At 37.9% G+C, this 24751-nt stretch overlaps 1 protein-coding gene across 1 annotated transcript; it reads left to right on the forward strand.

Annotated features, from left to right (window-relative positions):
• Positions 1 to 20709: 20709 nt before the first annotated feature.
• LOC110374336 (carcinine transporter) lies at positions 20710 to 22897 on the forward strand. Its single transcript, XM_021332007.3, has one exon. It carries the CDS (start codon positions 20778 to 20780, stop codon positions 22485 to 22487), a length of 1710 nt encoding a protein of 569 aa, XP_021187682.3. The 5' UTR covers positions 20710 to 20777; the 3' UTR covers positions 22488 to 22897.
• Positions 22898 to 24751: the final 1854 nt, after the last annotated feature.

Genomic DNA, 24751 nt, shown 5'->3' on the forward strand with positions numbered 1-24751 from the left:
CATCCAGATGTGAATTTTATCAACGAAATCATCCTTGTACATCATCGACAAATTTTTGTCGAAAAATCGTTTGGAAATTTCAAAACACATAGGAAGTTGTAAAGGGTAGGTGATTTTGGGGGCTGTTTTCTGTAAAATTGACCTTCAAAAAGAGCTGGTTTTCAGCCTACTTTGAATAAATGGCTTTGATTTTAAAAAAAAAACACGACTTATCTCATTTACAATACATGCTGAATATCGACCACATTGCATTCGATTGTCTCTACAAAAATTTACTCCATGTTGGTCATTTCCATTGATTGATAGTACTACAGCCTTTAAAAATGTAAGTAAAAAATCTACAACACCTCTTTTAAAAAAACATTATGGTACCTAACTCTTACAAGTAGGTCACCTCAATCCACCACAAGGGAATAATAAAAGGGTCTAAAGGTGCTTAACTGCAGTACAGACCCTGATAACATCTTATGGCTATCACAAATCCACCTTCGGGCAAGTGATTACAACTTTATCCCTTCGATTTTATTAGAAGGGAAGGAAGAAATACGGAATGGACCATTAATTTCTCGTGGTGTTCTTTGTAGGGGGAAAAGTCGTAGTAAAATTAAAATAACGAAAACCTTAAAAAATATAGGTACCGTAACCGTAATAAAAACGGCACTTTATTGTTACACATGGTAAAGAAAGTAGGTAAGTATAGTTATCGGCAAGGATATTGAGCCCTGACCTTCACCTGCGCAGAAGTGATTTATTGGTTTATTGCCATAAGTGTACGGTGCGCAAAGCGATCCCCACTCTTCCGCCCAGAGCTCATTATCCGTGCAGATAACTATACTTACTTTCTTTATTATGTGTAACAATAAAGCGCCGTTTTTATTTTTATGAAATAACAATTAAACATTTCTTCTTCTTTTTATCTGGATGCGGGAGTTTCCTGAAATCTGAATATCAGCAAGTTTACTTACTTTTTCTGGCTAAAACATTATACTAATTCGGCTTTATTTAACCAAATATACAAAACAATTCACTCCCATTCCGAGATATCAAATAGAGATACTTGTATCCTAACAATTGTTCTTCACTAAAACAATTAGTGGTTTCCAAACGAAGTGTTCAACTTCTCTTTGTAACATTAGTAGCAACTGTTCAAGTACCGACTAACCCCGAGGGGTCAGTTTAGTTCAGTTCAAACTGGTTCAGTCTGGTTGCACGTAATTAGAAAGTTCGTGGCTAAAATATACACACAAGAATAAACACACCCTGTATTTAGAGATATATAGTTCACCTTTGTTTATTCCGCTGTGTTTTGGTTCACTAATGTGGTTCTAAGTTTAAATTAGAAGGTTCTAGAACTTCAAACTTATTCCTAGAACCTTTTTAAATGCTTAGTTGGTCTATTGTACAATCGGGACTGCTATGAACTGTACCATAGGTAAGTACGGTTCCCGGTCGAGCTAGCCGCTAAATTAATAATTTATTAAAAATGTCACGGGATATTTTTGTAGGGAAGGCAATAGTTCTCATTAGGGTTTTGTAGGCAAGTAAAGCATTTGAGAAAATCCAGGCTTCTGAGTTTCGTAAACTTGCAGATTGTAAAAAGTAGGTATAAGTTGCGTAAAATTCATGAAACAAAATCTAGTGACGTAGAACTAATGATGAAATGTCCAATTTGTGTTTGCCAAAGAATTAGAATTAAAAGACGAACAAAAAATCCGGTTGTGAAGTAAAGTCATTATGATAAAGTTGATTACATACCTAATGATACTACATTTCATATTTGTTGCGTCATTACTATCTGCCTCGGCTGTTACTGCGTAGACTGTAGTTTTTTTTTATGGAAACCACGAATTTCTGAGATTCATAATCGACAAAACTGTAGTTCCCAAGGGCCTTTTTTCAAATTAGATCAAAAAGGTGATTACTTTAAAAATAATGATCACAGGGTGTAGTAGCCATATCTTGGAACTCTTTAAATCTCCACAAAGTCGTAATAAATATTGAAAGCAAAACATAAATTAATATTAAATGTGAACAAAATTAGGTCATCACGGGTTATGAGCACGGACCACGGACTTATAAACACAGGATAGAATATACGAAAATACAAAGAAGAACAATTTTTGTTCTCCTTTACATGTACATAAAAGTTTTACATAAAGGTCTTTATATGTATTCCTCTAGTGGAAAATTTGCATTACTCTTATTACTACAAAATAATAGACAGAACAAAACTGGTTATAACAATCCACAAAGATTATTCCAATCCTGGAGACCGATATATTTTTACCTTTGCTGTGTTTCGGTAAAAGGTGGAATAGAAACCTACCGCAACAATGTTGGAAAAAGGCTACATAGAGAAAATTCTGAATATTTGCCTCCGAGCCTTTTTTTCAACTGCGTTGGGGTCGGCTTCCAGTCTAACCGGATGTAACCGAGTACCAGTTTAATTATTACAAAAGAACTAGAATAATTTCGTATCCTGTATTTGCATATTCATAGTAAAACTTACTAAAAATAATAATACCTACATTTAATTTTACTTATACGTAAGTACATTTAAAGAGCAAAATAATGAGGCAGCCGAGCTTAGGTAGACTTTGTACCGTAATTCGGAGAGCCCGTTACACTGTCGAGCAATTATACCAACTACTGGATGGTATAATTTAATTCCTCACTTCAATTAAATTGGAACAGCTATAATTTTCTGAATTGTCATGTACGAGTATTATTTTACATAGGTTTTGTTTCAAATAGATGTAATATTATTCCTCGCTCGTTTTAATTACCTACTCCGTTTTTAACAGACTTTCCAATACGAAGGTGCTATTTAGTTCCAAAAAATAAAAACTGAGAAGAATTTGGCACACATCAGTCTAATGTTTTTTTTGTACTTTTTATTCCCTATTGTGTTTTTCTTGTGATAAACCAATGAAAGTTTTCTCAACTAAACCTAGGGAAATAGTTGGTGTGAATGTGTGTGTTCTATTTTTAACCGACTTCCCAAAAAGGAGGAGGTTATCAATTCGGCCGGTATGTTTTTTTTTTCTATGTATGTACATCTATTACTCCGAGGTTTATGGACCGATTTACGTGATTCTTTTTTTGTTCGACTCGGAATAGCTGCCAGTTAGTCCCATAGTCATCAGGTCAGGATCTGATGATGGAAACCCTGAGAAATCGAGGGCAACCTTCGAAAGTTGTAGGCATACATAGGGTAAAAACTTGATACTCAGGTGTACGCCTAAAAGCACTATTCAACAGTGAAGATTTGGAGCTGATCTGATGATGGAAACCAGAGAGGGTCGAGGGAACTCGACAACTGAATATGTAAACTACCTCGTGTTTGGGCTTAAATTATTTGTATTGACAAGACCTTTGCAACAGTGAAGGTTTGAAGCTGACCTGATGATGGAGACCAGAGAAAGTTGAGGGAACTCGACAACTGAATATGTAAAATACCTCGTATTTGGACTTATATTCTTTGTATTGATGAGAACTTCCCACTTGTATGGATAGTGACAACTATACGTATCACTGAAAAGCTTTAAATAAAAAACTTTTTTACAAAAAAATTAAACCGACTTCCCAAAGCACTAAAAAGCAAAAAAAAACTATTTTTAGGTGCATCGGCCTGGAACTCGGTGGCAAAATTAACTTAGTAACATCCATTAGACACCGAATTCTAGGCCGATGCACCTAAAAATAGTTTTTTTTTGCTTTTTAGTGCTTTGGGAAGTCGGTTTAATTTTTTTGTAAAAAAGTTTTAAAACTATGTAAATCTACATGTGGTTCAATTTCCTCATGACTACCATAATAGCAGTTAAACAGTTCTTAATACCTCGTCTTAACAAATCACACAAGAATTATGATAATAGATGTTTGTTTGTTCACGTCAAACCATAAAATGGGGAAACTCAAGCCACTGGCGCCAGTTCCGTTCTAAAATTAAAAATATAGGCTTAAACTGTAGGTATAACTTATTTATTTAAATGATGTAGGTAGTTTTCTACAAGTAAATTAAGAGGGACCAATCAAATACAATAAGTAACACGATTTATCATCACCGATATGTTCAAGCACTGTCATAATTTAAAAAAGGGTCATGAGAATTTTTCACAAAATGTTTCCTTCCTACTTTTCTTAAGGCGTTTTCACGGATGGGGAATCATTTCTTACCTTATAGTTTACTGGAATGGTTTTAGTAGACTGCGGGTTTAACCGTAAACCATTTCTATTCTAGGACCGCGTTCACTCTTTAAAAACTACAAATTAGTAGTTACTAGGTTGTAAATTCGTACATGCTGACTGGCCATTCCTTTGTCACATGGTTACAAGAGCTACTTCAAATAGTGAGTAATATTTTGGGATTTTACAATAAAAATATAATAAAAAAATACGGCGCGTTTTTTGGAACACTGTGTAAATAATAGTATTGTGATAAGGGAGTCGTCACACTTGATACGAATTTTTCGCTATATAAGATGATTTTTACTTTATGACGTAAATGTAGGTTTTGGCTACCTATTAATAGATGTCCCCCTGTCTATGAATAGTAGACGTCAACTTAGAAATGGTTTTGTTTTTTGTTTTTGTAGTAAGGGAAAGTTACTGATATTATAAATAGGTTCCTTTATTTGTTACAGAATATTTTTAAAACTTTTTCAGTGCTACATATTTCCAAAAATATGTGGTTTTACCCTTGAGAAATTTTCAATATTAAATTCCGACTTTGTATGGCCAAATGGGCACTGTTTTTAATTATAGTGACGCCGCAGGGTGTGTATTTGAATTTCATCGCATACTGAGTTTACATATCTGTACTAATTGACACAACGTTGATGGGCCCAATTAAAAAAATATATTATTATTGCTTACTTTTGTGTGACAGATAGTCTAAACACAAAGTTACTATGTTGAACGTCATATAAAACATATGAATGTTATCTAGAATCAGCTGGAAACACGATAAAGTGAAGCCGGTTAGGTATTTGTCTTTCATAATAACATCAGACTGAGTTTACAAACATTGTGAAAACCTGTAAAAACACCCACCTAAATAAATATTACATATATGGTTCTTTAATGTCGTGTGGGTTTGTTCCAAATTCTGTTAAGATAATTTCAATAAAATATAATTTATTTACGTCATCCATCATCATCTGCGTAGCCTTTTCCCAACTATGTTGGGGTCGACTTCCAGTCTAACCAGCTGAGCACCAGTGTTTTGCAAGGAGCGACTGCCTATCTGTCCTCCTTAACCCAGTTACCCGGGCGACCCAACACCCCTCGGTAAGACTGGTGTTAGACTTACTGGCTTCTGACTACCCGTAACGACAGCCAAAGATGTTCAAATGACAAGTGATACATATTTTTTTAAGAACTTAGCTATTTCAATTTCTTAGTTCAACTTAAACTTTTAAATAAAACTACTTTTAGGGATTTTATCGCGATCATATTAATATTATTTAATACCGGCGTTTCGGATCCTTTACAGCATTCATGGTCACGAGCAGACTAATTTGAACACCTTCGTCTTTCGCGTAAGTGTTAGAAATCAATATGTCAACTTAAACTTACATAGTATAGTTATATAAAATAGTTAGTTATATATAGTTGTATAAAATATGTATTGAAGGTTGTTTATTTACGAGCTACATAAAAGAGGTCTCAATCGAGTTTATCACTATCGGCTGAAAGCAATTTACAATGTAGCGTGCCGCTGTTACCTAGCAAAACCTTTTCTGATCAACTTTAAATTGAGTTAAAAAACTCATTATCATAGAATTTGCCGATATTATACAGCATGAATTTTAAGAAGAGGCTTCAAAACTAATATCTAAGGTAAAGCAGGTCGAAATTGAAGCATGAGTTTATTTTAAACTAGTTTTGAAGCAGAGTTTTAATTACAAAGTACATAAAAAGGGTAAAATTAATGAAGTCTTATCAAAAATAATTTTAAAATCGAATTTATGAAAAAGCTTATAATATTTTACCTGCTCAAACGCTCCACTTAACCTTTTAAAGATTGCACGAGTAAGAAATATATTTTCATACGGTACTCTATTTTCATGCAGGCCACTTCTAAGTAAATCCTGAGTGGCCATTACTAGGAACTTTTACTATACATTGGCGACCACATTTATTGGCCCACATTATATTAATACGATGTAGGCGTATTATAATGAAATATTGTGCTATATTGTCTCTCTAAGTTAATATAAGTGTAATCCCTTACTTATATGTGTTACTTATTAGTTTTATGAGAAAGTTTCCTTAAGCTTAGGGTGATGGAGAACAAAATGACGAACGGAGATGTCGTAATGTAAAATATACAAAGAAAGTACCGTCGCCAAACACCCCTAGTTTTCGGAAGAGGCGGTAACGTTACTGTCTATGCCATCGTATGTCTATTTTTAAACGGTTTTATTTAGCTCACCCAGTTTGTTTTATTATTTATTCATTCTTGGGTCAAATTTAGTAATTCAAATTTCACCCTCTTCCTGTCAACCGATTAATCTGAAATTTTGTATACACCTTTAATTCCGATGACAATACAATATAGTAATATCAATAACATTGTAAATCCAATATGGCCGCCGGCACAAAATGGCGGATAACGTAGATTTTATCAATCCCATCAATATGGGTATCAAATGAAAGGGCTCAACAAGCAGAATACAATATACTATAAAAAATTGAAATCCAAGATGGCGGCCGCTACAAAATGGCGGATAACGTAGGTTTTATCAATCCCATCAATATGGGTATCAAATGAAAGTACTCAACCAGTAGAATACAATGTACTATATAAAATTAAAATCCAAGATGGTGGCCTCTACAAAATGGCGGATAACTTAGGTTCATTTGATACCCATGTTGATGGGTCTCAACAAGTAGAATACAATTTACTATGCAAAATTGAAATCTAAGATGGCCGCCGCTACCAAATGGCTGATAACAATTTTTTATCAATCCCACCAATATGGGTATCAAATGAAAGGGCTTCACAAGTAGAAATCTGTCAGTAACTCCAGCGGGGCCCAACAGGGCCAAGGCCTGCCTGGGCTGCGAGATTGTTCGAAAGAGTTACCGCGGCCCTGGTACATAAAAGGCCTACGACGGAACAAAACGGTTCTTAGTCAAGAGTCTGGCACTCCCTCACCGCTGCTGACCCACAGCAGGAGAGGTCATGTGATGATTTTTGGGGTCGTTAAAAAAAAAAGTATCTGGAAGGGCTATGTATTGAGGAATTAGATTGTAATAAATTGTCAGGTAAGAGACCGTGTAATAATGATGCACTAAATGAATTAGATAGAATGAGGAATATTCGGTAGGCATTTTCATTAAATACTAAAAACTAGAAAATAAAAAATCGGTAAAAAAACTTTTAAGTTAAACGGTTTTATCTTATGTGCACTGAAAACTAGAAAATAAAAAAAATTGTTACTTACCTGTCAACCTACGTAGGTGGTCCCGGTCATATTAGACTAAAATAAAAACGTGGGGCCCCTGTGAAATCCTACCTATGGCAAAGCATATCTTTATACTTTGGTAGATCATGAGCTACGGCTCCAGTTACGATTATAGTAAGTCGATGCAATCCAAACCTATTATACCTCTAGAAAAGAGTACTACAGCAATAGTTAATGGGCCCCACGTTTTTAATATGACCGGTCAATATGACCGGGACCACCTACGTAGGTTGACAGGTAACTTTTTTTTATTATTTTCTAGTTTTCAGTGCACATAAGATAAAACCGTTTAACTTAAAAGTTTTTTTACCGATTTTTTTTTTAAACTCAAATCACCAATCAATAAATAACAATCTTTGACAGATGTCTTAAGTCTCCTTATTTCTAGTAAGCGGTCGTTTGATCACGCCTACCGTAAGTTACTTGACCTATAAGAAGGTGTCTGACCTACCTGCCTTATAGCATCTCCGCTCATCTTTTCTTGCTCCATGCTTAGGGATAAGGTTGTGGCGTTAATGTTTTATCAGAAGTTTGCGTGATATTAATAGACCACGTATTTTGTGTTAGAGTAGTAACAAGAGATTGAAAAGTTTGTTTCTCTATCAAGAATATGTGTGTTAGAAACTTTTAAAGTGATAGGTAGTACAATGTGTCTTTAAGCCCCTGAAAAATAGTAAACCCCTGAGAATACAAAACAATGAAATACACTTACAAATACATTATACACTTATTATTCTTCTCTTTTTAAATAGTCGGTTGAAAAAAAAAGTTTGAAGTGGCCAATCTCGCTTGCCAATGAAGTCCGTGATCAATTCTCAAACCTTCTTTTTATTGAAGAGACCTGACAAACAATGCCTTATATAGCTCAACATTGTTTTTGTTACTTTGGCTGTTATTTAAAAACATAAAAAAGCTTTTCCAACGTCCATGAAAAAGTTCACAAATGCAACAAATGGGCAGCAATTTGTAAATTTACACGTCAGTGCAAAAAACAGGGCTCTTTTTGTTTTACGTGTCAGTAAATAAATGAAGAGATGACATTTTAATTTAAGCTCGCATTTTATTAAATGCTCCTAAAATGAGGTCCAAGAATATTAACTAGCATATTAAGTGCGAAAATTACTCCATCTATTTAAAAGTAAAAATGTTTCACGCTACCAGGTAAAATTATTTAGGAATACTAAAGTTAATATTTAAATGCATGTTACTACAGAAAATACTAGGTACATACAAGCGGAAATTTATTTACAGATTTCTTGTGGACCAATCCACCGTTCCAAAAGTCAAAGTTAATTTATCGCATTGTTTATTTTTGCCACCGAATTCGACAAACACGACTTTCAAAACTAATTCACAAAATGAAACCGAGTTTCTCGCTGTCAATCTAACAACTCAAACCAATGGAGTTCTCAAAAGTTGTCCCTAACGATATCGTCGAAGAATCGAAACTAATCCAATTTATGACGAATGGGTACCTAGCTAACTGAACGCTTACCGTAACGAGAGCCTAACCCTTTTGAGATATCGGCCCCGTTTATTGGACTTTGTATGTAAATATGGACTGTAGTAAGCCTAAATGGGTATTATTCGTATAACTTGTAGGATAAATGTGATTTATAACTATAATAACGCTAATTTATCATTTAGAAAATTATGCTGTATTGATATAATTTCTATTTACTAGAAATAGTGGGCGTTCATTTCCGGGAAGTTAAATTAGTTATTTTATATTTTGGTATATCAAATTACTATTTGTTATTAATAACTGACCACATTTTCGCGGAAATCATTGTACACGGAATTTCCTAGCAAACCAAATAAGTGCATAATATGATTATGTTATTATCTGATATCAATTTCCGTTATTACTAGAAACGAGTATTTATATACCTACTTATTAGGTACAAATTAAATTCCCTATCGGTCTAAAAATGTAATAGATTGCATGTAGGTACGTTAGTTTGTTACACAATTTTAAATAAGAGGAAAGTATTGAAGGAACGGAAAGCATGTAGACTGTAGTAAGTGTAAGTACGACACAATTTGTGTCACAAGTGTACGACACTTGTACGTTCCATTTTACGGTACTCACGTTAGAAGAGTCGGTAGTTTGTTAGGATTGGTAGTTTTGTTGCTCGTGAATTTTATTTGAAAGAAGTATTTTGAAGGAATTTTAGTTTCACGTGCGGAAGACTTTTTAAATTTATTTTAATTACAACACGAAACAGCTCGTCTTATGCGTTCGCAAACACTATTGTGAAACCATTAATTAATCAAAAAGTATATTTCAAGATTTTCAATAAACAGTATACTTTTTAAGAGCAAAAATAATTTGCATCTTGCGTTTGCATTTAAAATTATTTTATCACTTTCTCCAGTTGCGTTTACCTGTAATAAGTATGTAAATATTCAGTAAGTTTATATTTTAAACAGCCTTCTTAAGGCTGTTTAATTACATCAATTTAAATGAAGTGGCAAATGATCACAAATTATCTCAAGGGTTGTTTTACAAATTGGAATAGAGTCTAACCCGTAAAGTTTTACACTCAATTACATCGCACTAAAAGCATCAATTTGTTCAATATTTTGGCACAAACATACCTAACAGCTCTAGATTGATACACTTAAGTTATCCAAACTACTAAGAGTTAGTCCCTAACTTTCCTAACATTTGGGTTGGTCTTTTCTGCTTATTCTCATGCCGAAACGACCGTAGCGAATTGGGCAAAATTTTGATGACTGATGAGACTCTTTATAAATAAACGGGATACTGATTATAAAGGTACAATACCTTCCTATTTTTCCGAAGTTTCGCAACGCAATGCAACGACCGTGGCCATGAGTGAAGTGCTAGCAAGCTCCTAAACATACCTAGTTAGAGTGTCCATTTTATCTGGGAAAGAAGATTATTTCCACATTACGCGAACAAACAGCTAATACAGTTACTAATTTAATACACAAAGCACTCTATCTCCAACATAATTGTTGGTAACTATAATAACGATAATTTTTTAACACTCAGTATATGAGCTGAACATTATTTTGCACTCAATCATAGTTTGCTGTACCACATGTGTTTCATAATTATATCAAACCAGCTGTTCGTACGTAGGTACCTACGTACCCGGAAAAAATAAAGCCTATGTTACTCAGGGATATTCTAGGTATCCAACGGCAAATTTTTCAAATTGGTTTAGTAGTTTCGGAGTCTTCAGTACTGCGATTCTATAAAACTCGATCAACAACTCGCATTTCACTTCGATTCGTAATGTCATTTCATACTTTAGGGGAGGTAGGGGAGGGATGGGCACTTTTTCACAATTTATTGCATAAAAAATCAGATTTTACAGATCATTATCAACTTTTATTGCCATTTCTTATATTCGGCTAGATGTAATGAAAGAGCTTTCCTAAAAATTACAATCAGTTTCAACATTACGAGATATTTAAACGGTTTTATTTAGCTCACCCCGTTTGTTTTATTATTTATTCTTGGATCAAATTTAGTAATTCAAATTTCACCCTCTTCCTGTCAACCGATTGGTCTGAAATTTTGTATACACCTTTAATTAAATCCAATATGGCCGCCGGCACAAAATGGCACAGCCCCCTCAATATGGGTATCAAATGAAAGGCCTACACAAGTAGAATACTGTCAGCAACCCCAGTGGGGCGCAACAGGGCCAAGGCCTGCCTGCACGTCGATTCTATAAAAATCGAACAACAACTCGCATTTCACTTCGCTATTCACTCTCACTTCGCATTCGATTCAGAACGACCTTGATTTTGCATTCTGTAAACATCACCTAATCACTTGCGAAGTGAAGTGAGCTCGACATCGACCAATGCTGTGCTAGTGACTTCCCCACTCGACAAAATGTCAACCGAGATTAATCAGTTTTTAATTTTATCAGTTTTGACACAGAATTTTAGCTAAATATGATGTTTAGTTATAATTTGTTATTGTAAGGAATTTGAGGCAGCTTTTAAGTATAAAATAAACAGGAATCTCTAAATTCGTGCTGTGAATATAATCTATGCTTACCCTACAAGAAAAATACTGACAGCGCCAATTTGCCTTTCTTGCTGATTTTGAGGAAACCTTATATATTTTTTTACTACGGCCGGATTGTTCAGAGCTTCCACTACTTCATTTATGCAACGAGATGCAGACGGTTGCGATAAATAAGTTCTGATGCCCTCCTTAATAACCTTCTGGTAACTGCCACTAGCCAAGAATGATAAATGATATTTAAACACTATTTTAAATATAATAGTCTCTAGATCAAGTTGGCAACGGTACCTGAAACAAGATTCTATAACCTCACAAATTTTCACTGACGAAGAAGAGCAAAAATTTACAAATTATACATTACATGGTATGTCCAAGCCTCCCTACCATAGGGAGCATTGGACACTTTTGACTTAGTTTATGAAAAAAAAAATCGGTAAAAAAACTTTTAAGTTAAACGGTTTTATCTTATGTGCACTGAAAACTAGAAAATAAAAAATAGTTACTTACCTGTCAACCTACGTAGGTGGTCCCGGTCATATTAGACTAAAATAAAAACGTGGGGCCCATTAACTATTGCTGTAGTACTCTCTTCTAAAGGTATAATAGGTGTGGATTGCATCGACTTACTATAATTGTAACTGGAGATTTTGACAATCAATAATTAATAATAGAAAATACACATACCTTTCATTAGTTTTCTCTTTATAACGATCCGAAACCGCAACAAAATATTTAAGTACTTTTACGAGTGTTTGTTCTTGACAACTCACAGAAATGACAGATAGTCTATGGATGAACACCGTTACCAGTCGGTAACGTAAACTACCCAATAAAAAAAAAACAAAACTATGATCAGAAATCAGAATAAAAGGACCCCCTTTATTCTGATTTGATCATGTCTCCAACTGCCCATCTCTCCCCTACCTCCCCTATAGATAGACAGATTTTGACAGATCTGTCAAAATCTCGACTTTGATTTAGTTCAACTTGTCAACACGCTCGATAGTGTAGCGCTAGTGTAGTTTGACAATGTCAATCACGAAACTTTAAGGTAGAATTCCGTGGGTCGCGATTGTCGCAGCCGCGCGCGACAAAAGTCAACCTATGAAAATGTATGGCACCGCTGCCGAGGGCTGCGACAGTCGCGCGCGGACGACGAATTTCGTGAGCCGCTCGCGGCCGTACCACAAAATACATAGGTACAGAAGTCAATCTACATATAAAGCGCGTTCGAGTCACGCAGACATAGGTGTCTATGTGTGCGTGTTCACAGACGCGCTGTCTCAAAACAACTCAAAACAGTGCGAGCGGGGCTGCCGTTTTCTTGAGATACGCGCGTCACACACAAGGTAGATAAATGTGCACGCGTTTTGATACCTACCTAACTGTAATTTGACTGTAATATTTTTAATTTTAATAACAAAAGAAAAAGTAATAATGGAGCAACAAAAAAAGTCGTATTATAATTGTTCAGTGGACGGTTGTTTTAATACAACAATAAACAGTGAACTGTCGTTTTTTAGCCTGCCGTATTACATATAGTATGGACCTACTTATTTTCTCATATTTCGATGGTTCTTTTAATAAACGCAGTAGGTAGGTACAGTTAGGTGGGTAGGTAAGCGCCCCGGCGGCCTCTGGCCCAATGCCGTAATAAGTTTTGCTAGTGTCGACCCAGGCGAACCTCCCAACCTACCCTCAAAGATTATTACTAGTAGGAGTTGATAATTTTTGTGATCATGGCGAGAGTATGTTGTAAGGTAGACGAAATAAAACTCGCACATCAAGGTTTCTGTAGGTAGAAGCAAGCTTAGATCAGGGACTGTACCAACCCATTACATACAAAAATATTTTTTTCGCAAGTAAAGAGTAATAAGTAAGTACCTATATATGTATGAATAACAAAATTATAAATTGCGGTTTCTGAAAAAGTTCGGTATCTCGTTCAAACGAATTTCCGTTGAAAGTGTTTATTAACCTCATGTATGCCACATTAAATATTTTATTACTATTGGTTTATATTTCATTTTTCCTGTTTTATTCTCAACAATAAATCAAATAATTACGAGTACCACTACCACGTTAGTTTTATGCGCATAAAAAAGTTGACGACCCTAGCGCGACCGCCGAGTTTAGGCATGAAAAGTGAAGTACATACATGAGATTGACTTCTGTACCTATGTATTTTGTGGCCGTACGCTTCTCAACATGGTCTAGCGCTTAATAACATCTATAGAATTTTAGTAAAATCAGAATTAAATTTTTGACAATGCCGCGAGCAGCTTACGAAATTCGTCGGCCGCGCGCGACTGTCACGGGCCTCGACAACGGTGCCATACATTTTCATAGGTTGACTATTGTCGCGTCCACGGAATTCTACCTTTAGATCGAAGTCGAAGTGAGAGTGATGTCGAAGTGAGTTGTGATATTTTATAGAATCGACATGCAGTTCTTTAGAAAATAAAAAAATGCTAGCTGTTCATGATAGTAGCTGATATTACATGATGCATATTTCATGATGCATATTTCATGATAATACAGATTAGCTGTTCCTCGTGGTTTCACGACTAAGTGCACCCGAATAAAAAGAAGCCTCAAAGAGCTATCTTTCGCTGAAAGAACTTTACAAATCGGGCCATTTTTCCTGAGAACGTGTTCAGGCAAACAGACAAACTCTTCAGCATTGTAATATCAGCATACACTTATAGAATTGTATATACCTATACACAGATCTATACTTATACAGATAGATCTAGGCAACCTATCATTTGTTCTAGAAAGTTCGACCGCTTTGTCCCCGTATAACAATCGTATCCCAATAGGTACACGCTGACAACGTACCTTCTCGTTAAAACGAAAAGGACAATCGGATCACGTTGGGACTTTGGACAAAAGTAATCCGATTTCTAAATGTTTTTTTTTATACTTTTACCTGTCCATAAAATGCTGTTTTTTTTAAGGAAGTAATGATTGTATGATGAAAATGGAATGATTTGGTTAGTTAGAAAACTAAAATAAAAATTATTTGTTATACATACTGTCTGCGCCTATCATTAGGTAATCCTTCCGGCTGAGCAGCGAGACGTAGTATCAGAAGTTTACTGACTAAAACCCGCCTTTCTTTCTTCTGTAGTGCTTTGTATACAAAGGCTTTCTAACTCTTTCGAACAATCCTGCAACCCAACTACAATATTATAACTCATTCGTGCCAATTCCCGTTACAATAGCCAAATACTAAAATAACATTGTCGATTTTAAATTGCCAGTAAAAAGCCCCATTTCCTATAAGATTTTCGAAATGACACACATGATTGCCCGTATATCCTTTTGTTCCACATTTTGTCGTTGTACCCTCATTCCAGACACGTTCGAGCTACATACTAACACTCTTTATCAATTCAATTGTATGGTTCGAGGACAGAAAATAAAATGAAATAAGAATTTCTATATCGCTTAGTTTGAAGAGAACTTTATCGTTATAATGTGGGGCAGATATCTATTAACACATTTTACTTGAAGACACTCAATTTTGTTTTAAATTTTAATTTATTCATTTTCTTCAAAATAGGCTGTATTATACAATATTACTACATTAGTTAATTTTTGTATTCTCTTATTGTTTTTTTACACATGCCTACAACTTTAGTTTATTTTACATATTACATGACATGAGAACAAGACTATATAATATATGACACATAAAATCTACATATTTATAAATACAAAGGTAATAAACTATTTACCACAAATGAATTATAAATATTAAATGTTGATTCTAGAGTAATCTACTAGAAACACACTCAATACTAGTAAAAGGTCCTCCAATAAACTGTAAATGCAGGAAAATCATAAATGTTCAATGGAGGTAAACCAACATCAATAAATATATAACTAACCGATTGAAGTACTTCGATCTTTGGTCCGGAACACGAATTTCCCTGGAGAAAAGTTTCCAACTTACAACTCAAGTAAGAATTTATACAACCTTCCGATCAAGAAAGTCTTAAAATCTACCTCGATTCTTGCTACAGTTTGTTTTAAATGCTTTGCGCAAAAATGGTAGGACCGATTTGAATAGTATTTGTCACTAATATAGATTGTACTTTTTTTTCATCAAATGACTCCTCCCGTTGTGGGTTAGCAGCGTGAGCGAGTGTCAGACTCTTGCTGCCTCAAACCTATCACGTTCCTTCTTAAGCCTTTTATGTTTACCAGGGCCGCGGTAACTCGAACAATCCCACAGCACCGGCAGGCTTTGGTCCCTGCTGGGTATATAGATGGTACCTTAGAGACATTTAATCTGAGTTCTTTTCAAACGCAAGCTAACCAGTCGGGAACTGGTAAGAGAAAGGTATGCTAAATTAACCAAAGAACATTTAACTATTTCACACATACATGGTTTCATGGTCAAAATCCAGTTTAATTTAAAAGTCCTAGTTAATTTAACAAGTACATTAGTACTTTACACTGGTAAGACTGCTTAAGGAAGTTAAGTGGTTTTCATTTAATCAAAAGTTTGTTTGTTTGTATATTGATGTTATGCTCATTAGCGGTTGTAGAAGCCAGAATTTCGAAATGTTTGTCACTTTGATCGAACTACTTATAGAAGTTTGTTTAATCCCACAAACCGAGGTTTGTGGATGAAGTTCTATAAGTACCTAGTCTAGTGATGGATTTGTACAAGAAATTAACTTGGAGAATAGTTTACTACTAATACTTTAGAGCTGTCATTGGACATCCTTGGCAGTCGTTACGGGTAGTCAAAAGCCAGTAAGTCTGACACCAGTCTAACCAAGGGGTATTTGGTTGCCCGGCTAACTGGATTGAGGGGGTCAGATAGGGCAGTCGCTCCTTGTAAAGCACTGGTACCCAGCTCCATCCGGTTAGACTGGAAGCCGACCCCAACATAGTTTGGGAAAAAGGCTCGGAGAATGACTACTAATACTTGAGAGCTAATGAATGAAGAAATATGAAATTGTGATGATGACAGAAAACATAAATAAGAACCAACAGACTTATAACACAAATTATAACCATAATTATGTACATGTTTAAACTATTTAAGGTTATCGAAATCTTAAAAGTAGTACTAGGTAATAATAGAGGAGAAATACAAGAAAGTGACAAATATAGAAAATACAGTCGTTATATTTATACCTACATGTGTTGGGACTATTAACATCCTGATAAGAAATCACGTATTGTAAACCACCTTGTCAGACTACTTACTATTAATAGCAATTATTTACTTCATGGCTAAGAGTAACCGCACACTGAAGACTTTTTAGTCGGCCGATAGTTTATATATAAGTACGAAAATGTATGTGAGTGCGCACATTAAAATGATTAAAATTAAAAAAATTATAAAAATTAGGAGAATCGGGCCCCTGGGGCCCGATTCACTTAAGCGACATATGATTCACGTTCGACCTGGTGCGACTTGGTGACACAGGAGATTGCACAGCTGCGCATCACATGTGTGGAAGTGCGCCGCCAGTATGCCAGGTACCGAAGAAGACGCCGTCGCCCCTTTACAGCGACGGCCGAAGAGGCGGAACTCTACGAGGCCTACAGGGAGGCAAAGAGCGCTCTCCAGCTGGCCATCGGGAAGGCCAAAGCAGAGGCTCAAAGGGAACTACTGGCGACACTAGATCGTGACCCTTGGGGTCGCCCCTACCGTATGGTCAGGGGTAAGTTGCGCCAGTGGGCTCCCCCACTGTCCCAGACTCTGCAGCCACAACTTTTGGAGGATGTGGTTAGCGCTCTATTCCCCCTGAGACCGGAGCATAACCCACCCGCCATGGTTCCGCCTTGGAGCATGCTCAACGCAGAGGTCGACGACGACGACGTGCCCGAAGTGACCCAGGTAGAGTTGAGAGTGGCGGTCGCTCGTATCAAAAACACCGCCCCAGGGCCCGATGGCATTCCAGGCCGAGTATGGGCTCTGGCCATAAAGGCTCTCGGGCCCCGACTTGCAGGACTCTTGAGCGCATGTCTGCAGCAGGGTCAGTTTCCCCACCAGTGGAAGGTCGGAAAGCTGGTCCTGCTCAAGAAGGAGGACGCCCGCAGACTCACCATCTGCCTACAGGCCCATTGTGTTGCTGAATGAGGTGGGAAAAATCTTTGAGCGAATCATCGCCGACCGCCTTATTCAGCACATGACCGGAGAGGGGCCAGATCTGGCGGACAACCAGTACGGTTTCCGTAAGGGGCGTTCAACAGTTGACGCGATCATGCGCGTGAGGGTCCTGGCGGAGGAAGCAGTCGCCCGGGGCGAGGTGGTCTTGGCGGTGTCGCTCGACATCGCCAACGCGTTCAACACCCTGCCCTGGAATACCATAAAGGAGGCGCTCCGTTTTCATGGAGTGCCAGGGTACCTCCGTCGCATAATCGGGGCCTATTTGTCAGAAAGAGCTGTGGTGTACCCGGGTCGAGAAGGATGGGGTCGTCGAGAGATGACGTGCGGTGTTCCTCAGGGGTCGGTTCTCGGCCCTCTCCTGTGGAACACTGGATACGATTGGGTCCTGCGCGGTGCGCTTCTCCACGGCGTCAGCGTGATATGCTACGCTGACGACACGCTAGTAACAGCACGTGGGAAGACGTACCGACAGGCGGCCATTCGGGCCACAGCCAGTGTCGCGCAGGTCGTGGGAAGGATCCGGCGTCTTGGCCTCGAGGTGGCCTTGCACAAGTCTGAGGCCCTCTGCTTCCATGGGCCGAGGAAGAAGCCACCTCCGGGGTCCAACATCGTAGTAGGAGGGGTCACCATCGCTGTCGAATCGACGATGAAATACCTCGGTCTCGTTCTCGACAGTCGGTGGGACTTCGGGCCGCATTTCCAACGTCTTGCTCCCCGATTGTTGGCCGCAGCTTCTGCGCTCTCACGCCTGCTGCCCAACCTCAGGGGACCCAATACCACCTGCCGGAGGCTCTATATGGGGGTCGTGCGGGCGATGGCGCTCTACGCCGCGCCAGTGTGGGCGAACACCCTGACGGCCCGCAATCTTGCAGTGCTGCGAAGACCTCAGCGAGCGATGGCCATCAGGGTCATAAGGGGATACCGTACGATCTCCTTTGAAGCGGCATGCCTCCTAGCCGGATCCCCACCATGGGACCTAGACGGTAAAGTCCTCGCGTCACTCTATACATGGCGCGAGGAAGCAGTGCAGCGGGGTGAGTGCCTCGTGCCTCGACAAGTTGAGGCGCGCAGGGCAGAGCTCCGCCAGGTGTTAATGGTGGAATGGGAGCAGCGACTTGCGCGACCCACGGCAGGGCACGCCGTTGTCGCGGCAATCAGGCCCGTTATGAAGGAGTGGCTGGAGAGAAGCCACGGCGCCCTCAGCTTCCGCCTGACACAGGTTCTTACCGGGCATGGGTGTTTCGGAAAGTTCCTGTGTCGCATAGGCCGGGAGCCCACGCCCGAATGCCACCACTGTGGGATCTGCAGCGAGGACTCGGCGCTGCACACGTTGGTTTAATGCCCAGCATGGGCAACGCAGCGCCGTAACCTAGCGGCAGCGGTAGATGCTGCGGGAAGTCTTTCGCTGCCGGCTGTCGTGTCCTGCATGGTCGGCAGCGAAGAAGGGTGGAACGCCGTCGCCTCCTTTTGTGAGGATGTGATGGTTTTAAAGGAGGCGGCGGAAAGGGAGAGAGAAACTGCTTCCTCTCTCCCCGCCCGCAGCAGACGTGGTGGGCGTCGCAGGGTGGCTGATCTCCGGCCACCATAGGGCGCGGCCTGCGGGCGACAGACTAGGGGCGTCTGTCATCCGACCAGGAACAGGCCTCGAGACGGTGGCGTTGTGTTGCGCGCGCCTCTCTTAGTAGAGTTTGCTGTGGCCGCTGGGTGACGGCCACAGAGGTTGACGGGGCCCGCCTTTGAACATCTGGCGGGCCAATACCTGTCGGGGGTGCGGAAGAATGCTTTGGCGATACCCGTGCCCTCGACAATAGGTAATAGAAGGCAACACTGGGTGGGTTTTTAGCCGGTAAGAGTCCGGCACACCCCCTCCACCGACCCCAGGTGGAGGGAAGTCCATGAGGATTTTCCCCCTTCCAAAAAAAAAAAAAATGGTGCGACTTGGTGAGACTCGATTACGATTGAAGCGTATGTGGCATTCCGCTATTTTTCTTTGAAATAAACGTTTTTATCCTTTTCTGTCATTCAATAATCATTTTGTCTGCAAATGATTTACGATTGCAAAATTATTATACAGCAAACTACCGTATAGACCAAAATCACCAAAATAGCAGACCAATCGCAAACCAATCGAATGCCATTGGAATACGATTGGTCTTATATTAGTAGCAGAATGCCCGATAAGGTTAAAACTGCTATTGCGATCATATTGCGATTCAATTTCTATTCGATTTTGACAATATTAACTTAGGAGAATCGGGCCCCAGGTATCCGGTGACAGACTGATTAAGAACTTTAATACATATAAATCACAAGTTTCTTAAAAAACCACCCATCGGGGCAACCGACCCCTGTCCGCTGACTATGTGGTCTGCTCTCTTAGAGCTTGCGCACATTGCACACGCACTTTTAGTCGGCCGATAGTTGATTTGAGCTCATAAATTAGTACGAAAATGAATGGATGTACATACGTAACAACGATGAGGTATTTATTCGAATTTAATTCACGATTTTTCCTACCAACGGGCCGACAGTCGGCGGTTAAGTCTGCAGGGTACGCGTAGACTAAAGGTTACTTCATAAATGCACAATTTAATTAAAGATTCTATATTTATTTACCGTTTACACGTGTAAATCTTGCCACAAGGGTTTTCCTGTTTCATAGAAAACGGAATGTATTTTATACAGATATGAACATTTTTGAGATCAAAGAAATTAATATAATAATTTGCTCGATAAATTTTCATAAACGGGTACAAAATATTTAGGATATTAATTTTCAGAAATACCTTAGAGAAAGTTCATCAAATGTGGCAAATTAATAAGCAGGCAGAACAATATAAGTATATATGTCGATTCGTACCAGATTGCCTTCATCTTGAACAGAAGCTGTTTCAAGGGAGTATAAACACTCACAAGTAGGTATAAATCAGATGGAAATTTACTTAATCTCCATCATTATTATGAAATTACGTTGTCGTCAAAGATAAGCCAATATTTATTTAACGAAGCCTTCAACAAACGCTATTACAGATTTAGCATGCTATCTTTGCACAGAATGTCACTGACATAATAAAAGACGCGACCGAAATATTGTTTAATCAGTTTAATTAAGTTTGTCAAAGAAGACGCATCTGAGAAAACAAAAATAAAAATGTCTTCTAAAACTAATGAAATAGAAATAGGTAGCAAAGTGGAAAAGGCGAAAGATACTGTTGATTATGATGACCTCATATCGTCAGCTGGTGAATTTGGACGTTATCAACTGCTACTGTTTATTGCCACACTTCCATTCTACGCGTTTGGAGTCTTCGTGTACTTTTCTCAGATGTTCATAACGGAAGTGTCGCCCAACCACTGGTGCAAGATTCCTGAGTTAGAAAACCTAACTGATATACAAAGAAGAGATCTCGGTATACCCAAAGATGAGACTGCAAGATTTGGATACTCACAATGCAAGATGTACGTGGCTAATTGGACCGAGGTGTTAGCGACGAGTCAGACGCCAGATCCAACGTGGAGTACGATACCATGTCAATATGGATGGGAATTCAACAAGACTGAAATACCATACCCTACCATTTCAAGTGAATTAGAATGGGTGTGTGAAAAGAACAGTTATCAGGCTTCAGCTCAATCAATTTTCTTCTTTGGATCAATTATTGGTGGATTTATAATTGGATGGGTATCTGATCGATTTGGACGAGTGCCAGCCGCTGTGATTAGCAGCCTCTTGGGTTGCATCGGAGGATTTGCCAGTACATTTGCTCAAAATTTTATGCAGTTTGCCGCTGCAAGGTTCGTCATGGGTGCAGCTTATGATAACTGCATGATCATGGCGTACCTGCTCGTGTTGGAATACATCGCTCCTAAGTACAGGACTATGATTGCAAATCTGTCCTTTGCTATATTTTACTGCTTCTTCGTCACTGCCCTCCCTTGGATAGCACTAGCCTGCGGCCATTGGAAAACTATCTCTCTAGTCACTAGTTTGCCTTTAGCATTAGCTGTATTTTCGCCACTAATCTTACCAGAAAGCCCTAGATGGCTGTTATCGAAAGGTCGTATTGATGAAGCTGTCAAAAAAGTACTTGTAATAGGTCGGATAAATAGAAAAGAAATACCGCCAAAACTTATAGAACAATTCAAACTTTCAGCAAATAATGCGAAAGAGGAACAATCAGAAAGTTGTTTGGAGATTCTGAAGAGGCCAGTCATAAGAAAAATGTTCCTACTTATATGTTTTGAGTACATGTGCTGTACTATTGTATTTGACGGATTAGTTAGGAGTATAGGTCAATTAGACTTTGATTTCTTCATGTCATTCTCTTTGGTCTCATTTACTGAGTTCCCATCGATGATCATAGTTGCCTTTATAATGGACATTTTAGGTAGGAGATGGTTGACAATCGGAGTCATGTTTGTCAGCTTTATATTCTGTTTGCTCACTGTGTTTGCTAGTGGTATAGAATCAGTGGTGTTCGCAGTAGTTGCACGATTTGCTGTGAACATGTCTTATAGTGCGTGCATGCAATGGGCTGCTGAGATTTTACCTACATCTGTAAGAGGATCAGGAGTATCAATAGTTCATATCTGTGGATATGTAGCAACATGTCTTTCACCATACATTGTATATTTGAAAGTATACATCTACTGGCTACCATTAGTAGTTGTAGGCTGTATTGCTGGTATTGGTGGCTTAATAGCTTTGGGCTTACCAGAGACAGCCAGAAAGGATATGCCACATACATTTGATGATGCAGAAGACTTGGCGAAAAACCAACGACTATTTACGTTGCCATTTTTGGAAATGAAAAAACAGAAGAAGGGAGAAGTTAACGAAAGTTTTGAATCCGAATTGTGAATAATGCGTTGACAGAAAATATTTTTGTATGTACCTCAGCCGATATTCCTCTAATAAAATGTACTATATAAATATGTATTGTTGCTTCAAACAACACTGACATTGTAAAGTCAAAAACCTCTACGATACTATAGTATTTCTCGTAACATTGTTACCAAGATATTTTTATCTGAAAGTAAATATTTTACACTCCTAATCTGTCATCAAATATTTAAAAAACATTGTCTTTTGTCATTATCTTATGCATTATGCAATGTCAATATTTCATGTGTTTAAATTGCACGTGTTGTATTACTATGAAACACATACACATAAAATGAATGAGCGCTTTGTACTCATTTTAAAATGTAACAAAATAAATGGAACCATGGACAAAAAAAATAAAAGAATCACAACCAAGCCAAACTTAATTATTTTGTTTCATTCAATGCAGATGGCAAAATCGCATCTCCTCAATACCCATTTGACCCGTAAAATTCAATATTCAATGGCTAACCTTTCGACCGGTGTGACTTGAATAAGTAATGTTACTTCCAAACCGATATAACTGTTAATAGCTTAGGAAATAGAATCGCCTAACATTGCTGGTTGAATTTTAATACGATCGAAATTAACTTAAATCAGGACCTAGCAATTACTAAAAGATGAACAACAATACTGCTGAATATTTTTGTCATCATCTTTTCGAAAGAGCTTTTATTTTATAGGTTTATTTGACACAAAATTACATAACGGGCTGCAGAAAAAAACAAAGATAGGTTTGCTTAAAATCTGGCACCGAAATTGGCTAAATTGATAATCATATAAATTCAAAACTACATTTCCTCAAAAAAAAAAACACACATAAAACAAAGTTAAAGCTCATCGAATAAATTAGTACACAATATATTTTTAAATACTTGGTGAAGCGTCAATGCCTTTTTAAATTCAGATACGCTTTAAACAATAAGTAAGTGGGCTTTATTGCTGCAAATAGTTTTATTGGGTATTTTGGTGTCTCATGGAATCTCATCAATAGGCATTAAATGCAATCAAATTAAATAATATACGATTTGTGTTCACCACCACATTAATTTAAAATTCCTGCTTCCTTCCTCATTTTTTCCGGTGAGATGCTTTTGTATACTTATTTCACTATCAATAAAGTGTCTACCTACCTACCCTCAATTCTTAATACAATTAGCAACTTAGGCATTGGAAATAAGTGCCCTGGCACGTTCATTGCTCGTAGAATTACTCATTAACGAAGAAAAGTCACTTAAAGTTCTTTTAGGCTTCAACAATAGGAATTAGTAACTAAATAACGTACCTGACAACAAAAAACGTGACCGTGCTTTCGCTTAGTTGCTTGACGTTTTTAGGGTTCCGTAGCCAAAATGGCAAAAACGGAACCCTTATAGTTTCGTCATGTCCGTCTGTCCGTCTGTCCGTCTGTCCGTCTGTCACAGCCGATTTACTCGGAAACTATAAGTACTACAGTGATGAAATTTGATGGGAATATGTGTTGTATGAACCGCTACAAAAATATGACACTAAATAGTAAAAAAAAGAATTGGGGCTGGGGCCCCCCATACATGTAACTGAGGGATGAAATTTTTTTTTTCGATGTACATACCCGTGTGGGGTATCAATGGAAAGGTCTTTTAAAATGATATAAAGTTTTCTTAAAAACATTTTTCTTAAAGTGAACGGTTTTTGAGATATCAGCTCTCAAAGTCGTAAAAAGTATGTCCCCCCCCCTCTATTTTTATAACTACGGGGTATAAAATTCTAAAAAAAATAGAGGTGATGCATGCTAATTAACTCTTTCAACGATTTTTGGTTTGATCAAAGTATCTCTTATAGTTTTTGAGATAGGTTGATTTAACTGTAATTTACGGAACCCTTCGTGCACGAGTCCGACTCGCACTTGGCCGGTTTTTTTTTATTAATTAGGTAGGTACTCTTTATTCTATTAAAGAGGCCATAAAACCAAAAATATTAAAATAAAGCACTGCAAAATTCAAACAAGTAAATAGGTAAATCGTTATCATTTTTAGAACTCTCAAAAATTTAGATAATATTTATCCGAAAACCTTTTTCATTACAAAACTCTCGTCCTACCTTCATATTTATAAAGTTTAAATTATTTTCTATGACTCTTTGCCGTCGCAATTTATTTTTATTTTGTACATAAGACTACAATGTCGTTTCAGTGTATTTTCCCGCCATCTTGAGCACAGCAAAGCAATAAAAATTGCCGTAAATGGCTTGAGATGCTGACG

Source organism: Helicoverpa armigera, chromosome 12 (assembly GCF_030705265.1).
Source record: "Helicoverpa armigera isolate CAAS_96S chromosome 12, ASM3070526v1, whole genome shotgun sequence".
Lineage (NCBI taxonomy): Eukaryota > Metazoa > Arthropoda > Insecta > Lepidoptera > Noctuidae > Helicoverpa > Helicoverpa armigera.

What these genes read in the sequence shown, in the direction of transcription:
- LOC110374336 (XM_021332007.3), top strand. Translation starts at nt 20,778, where the DNA reads ATGTCTTCTAAAACTAATGAAATAGAAATAGGTAGCAAAGTGGAAAAG.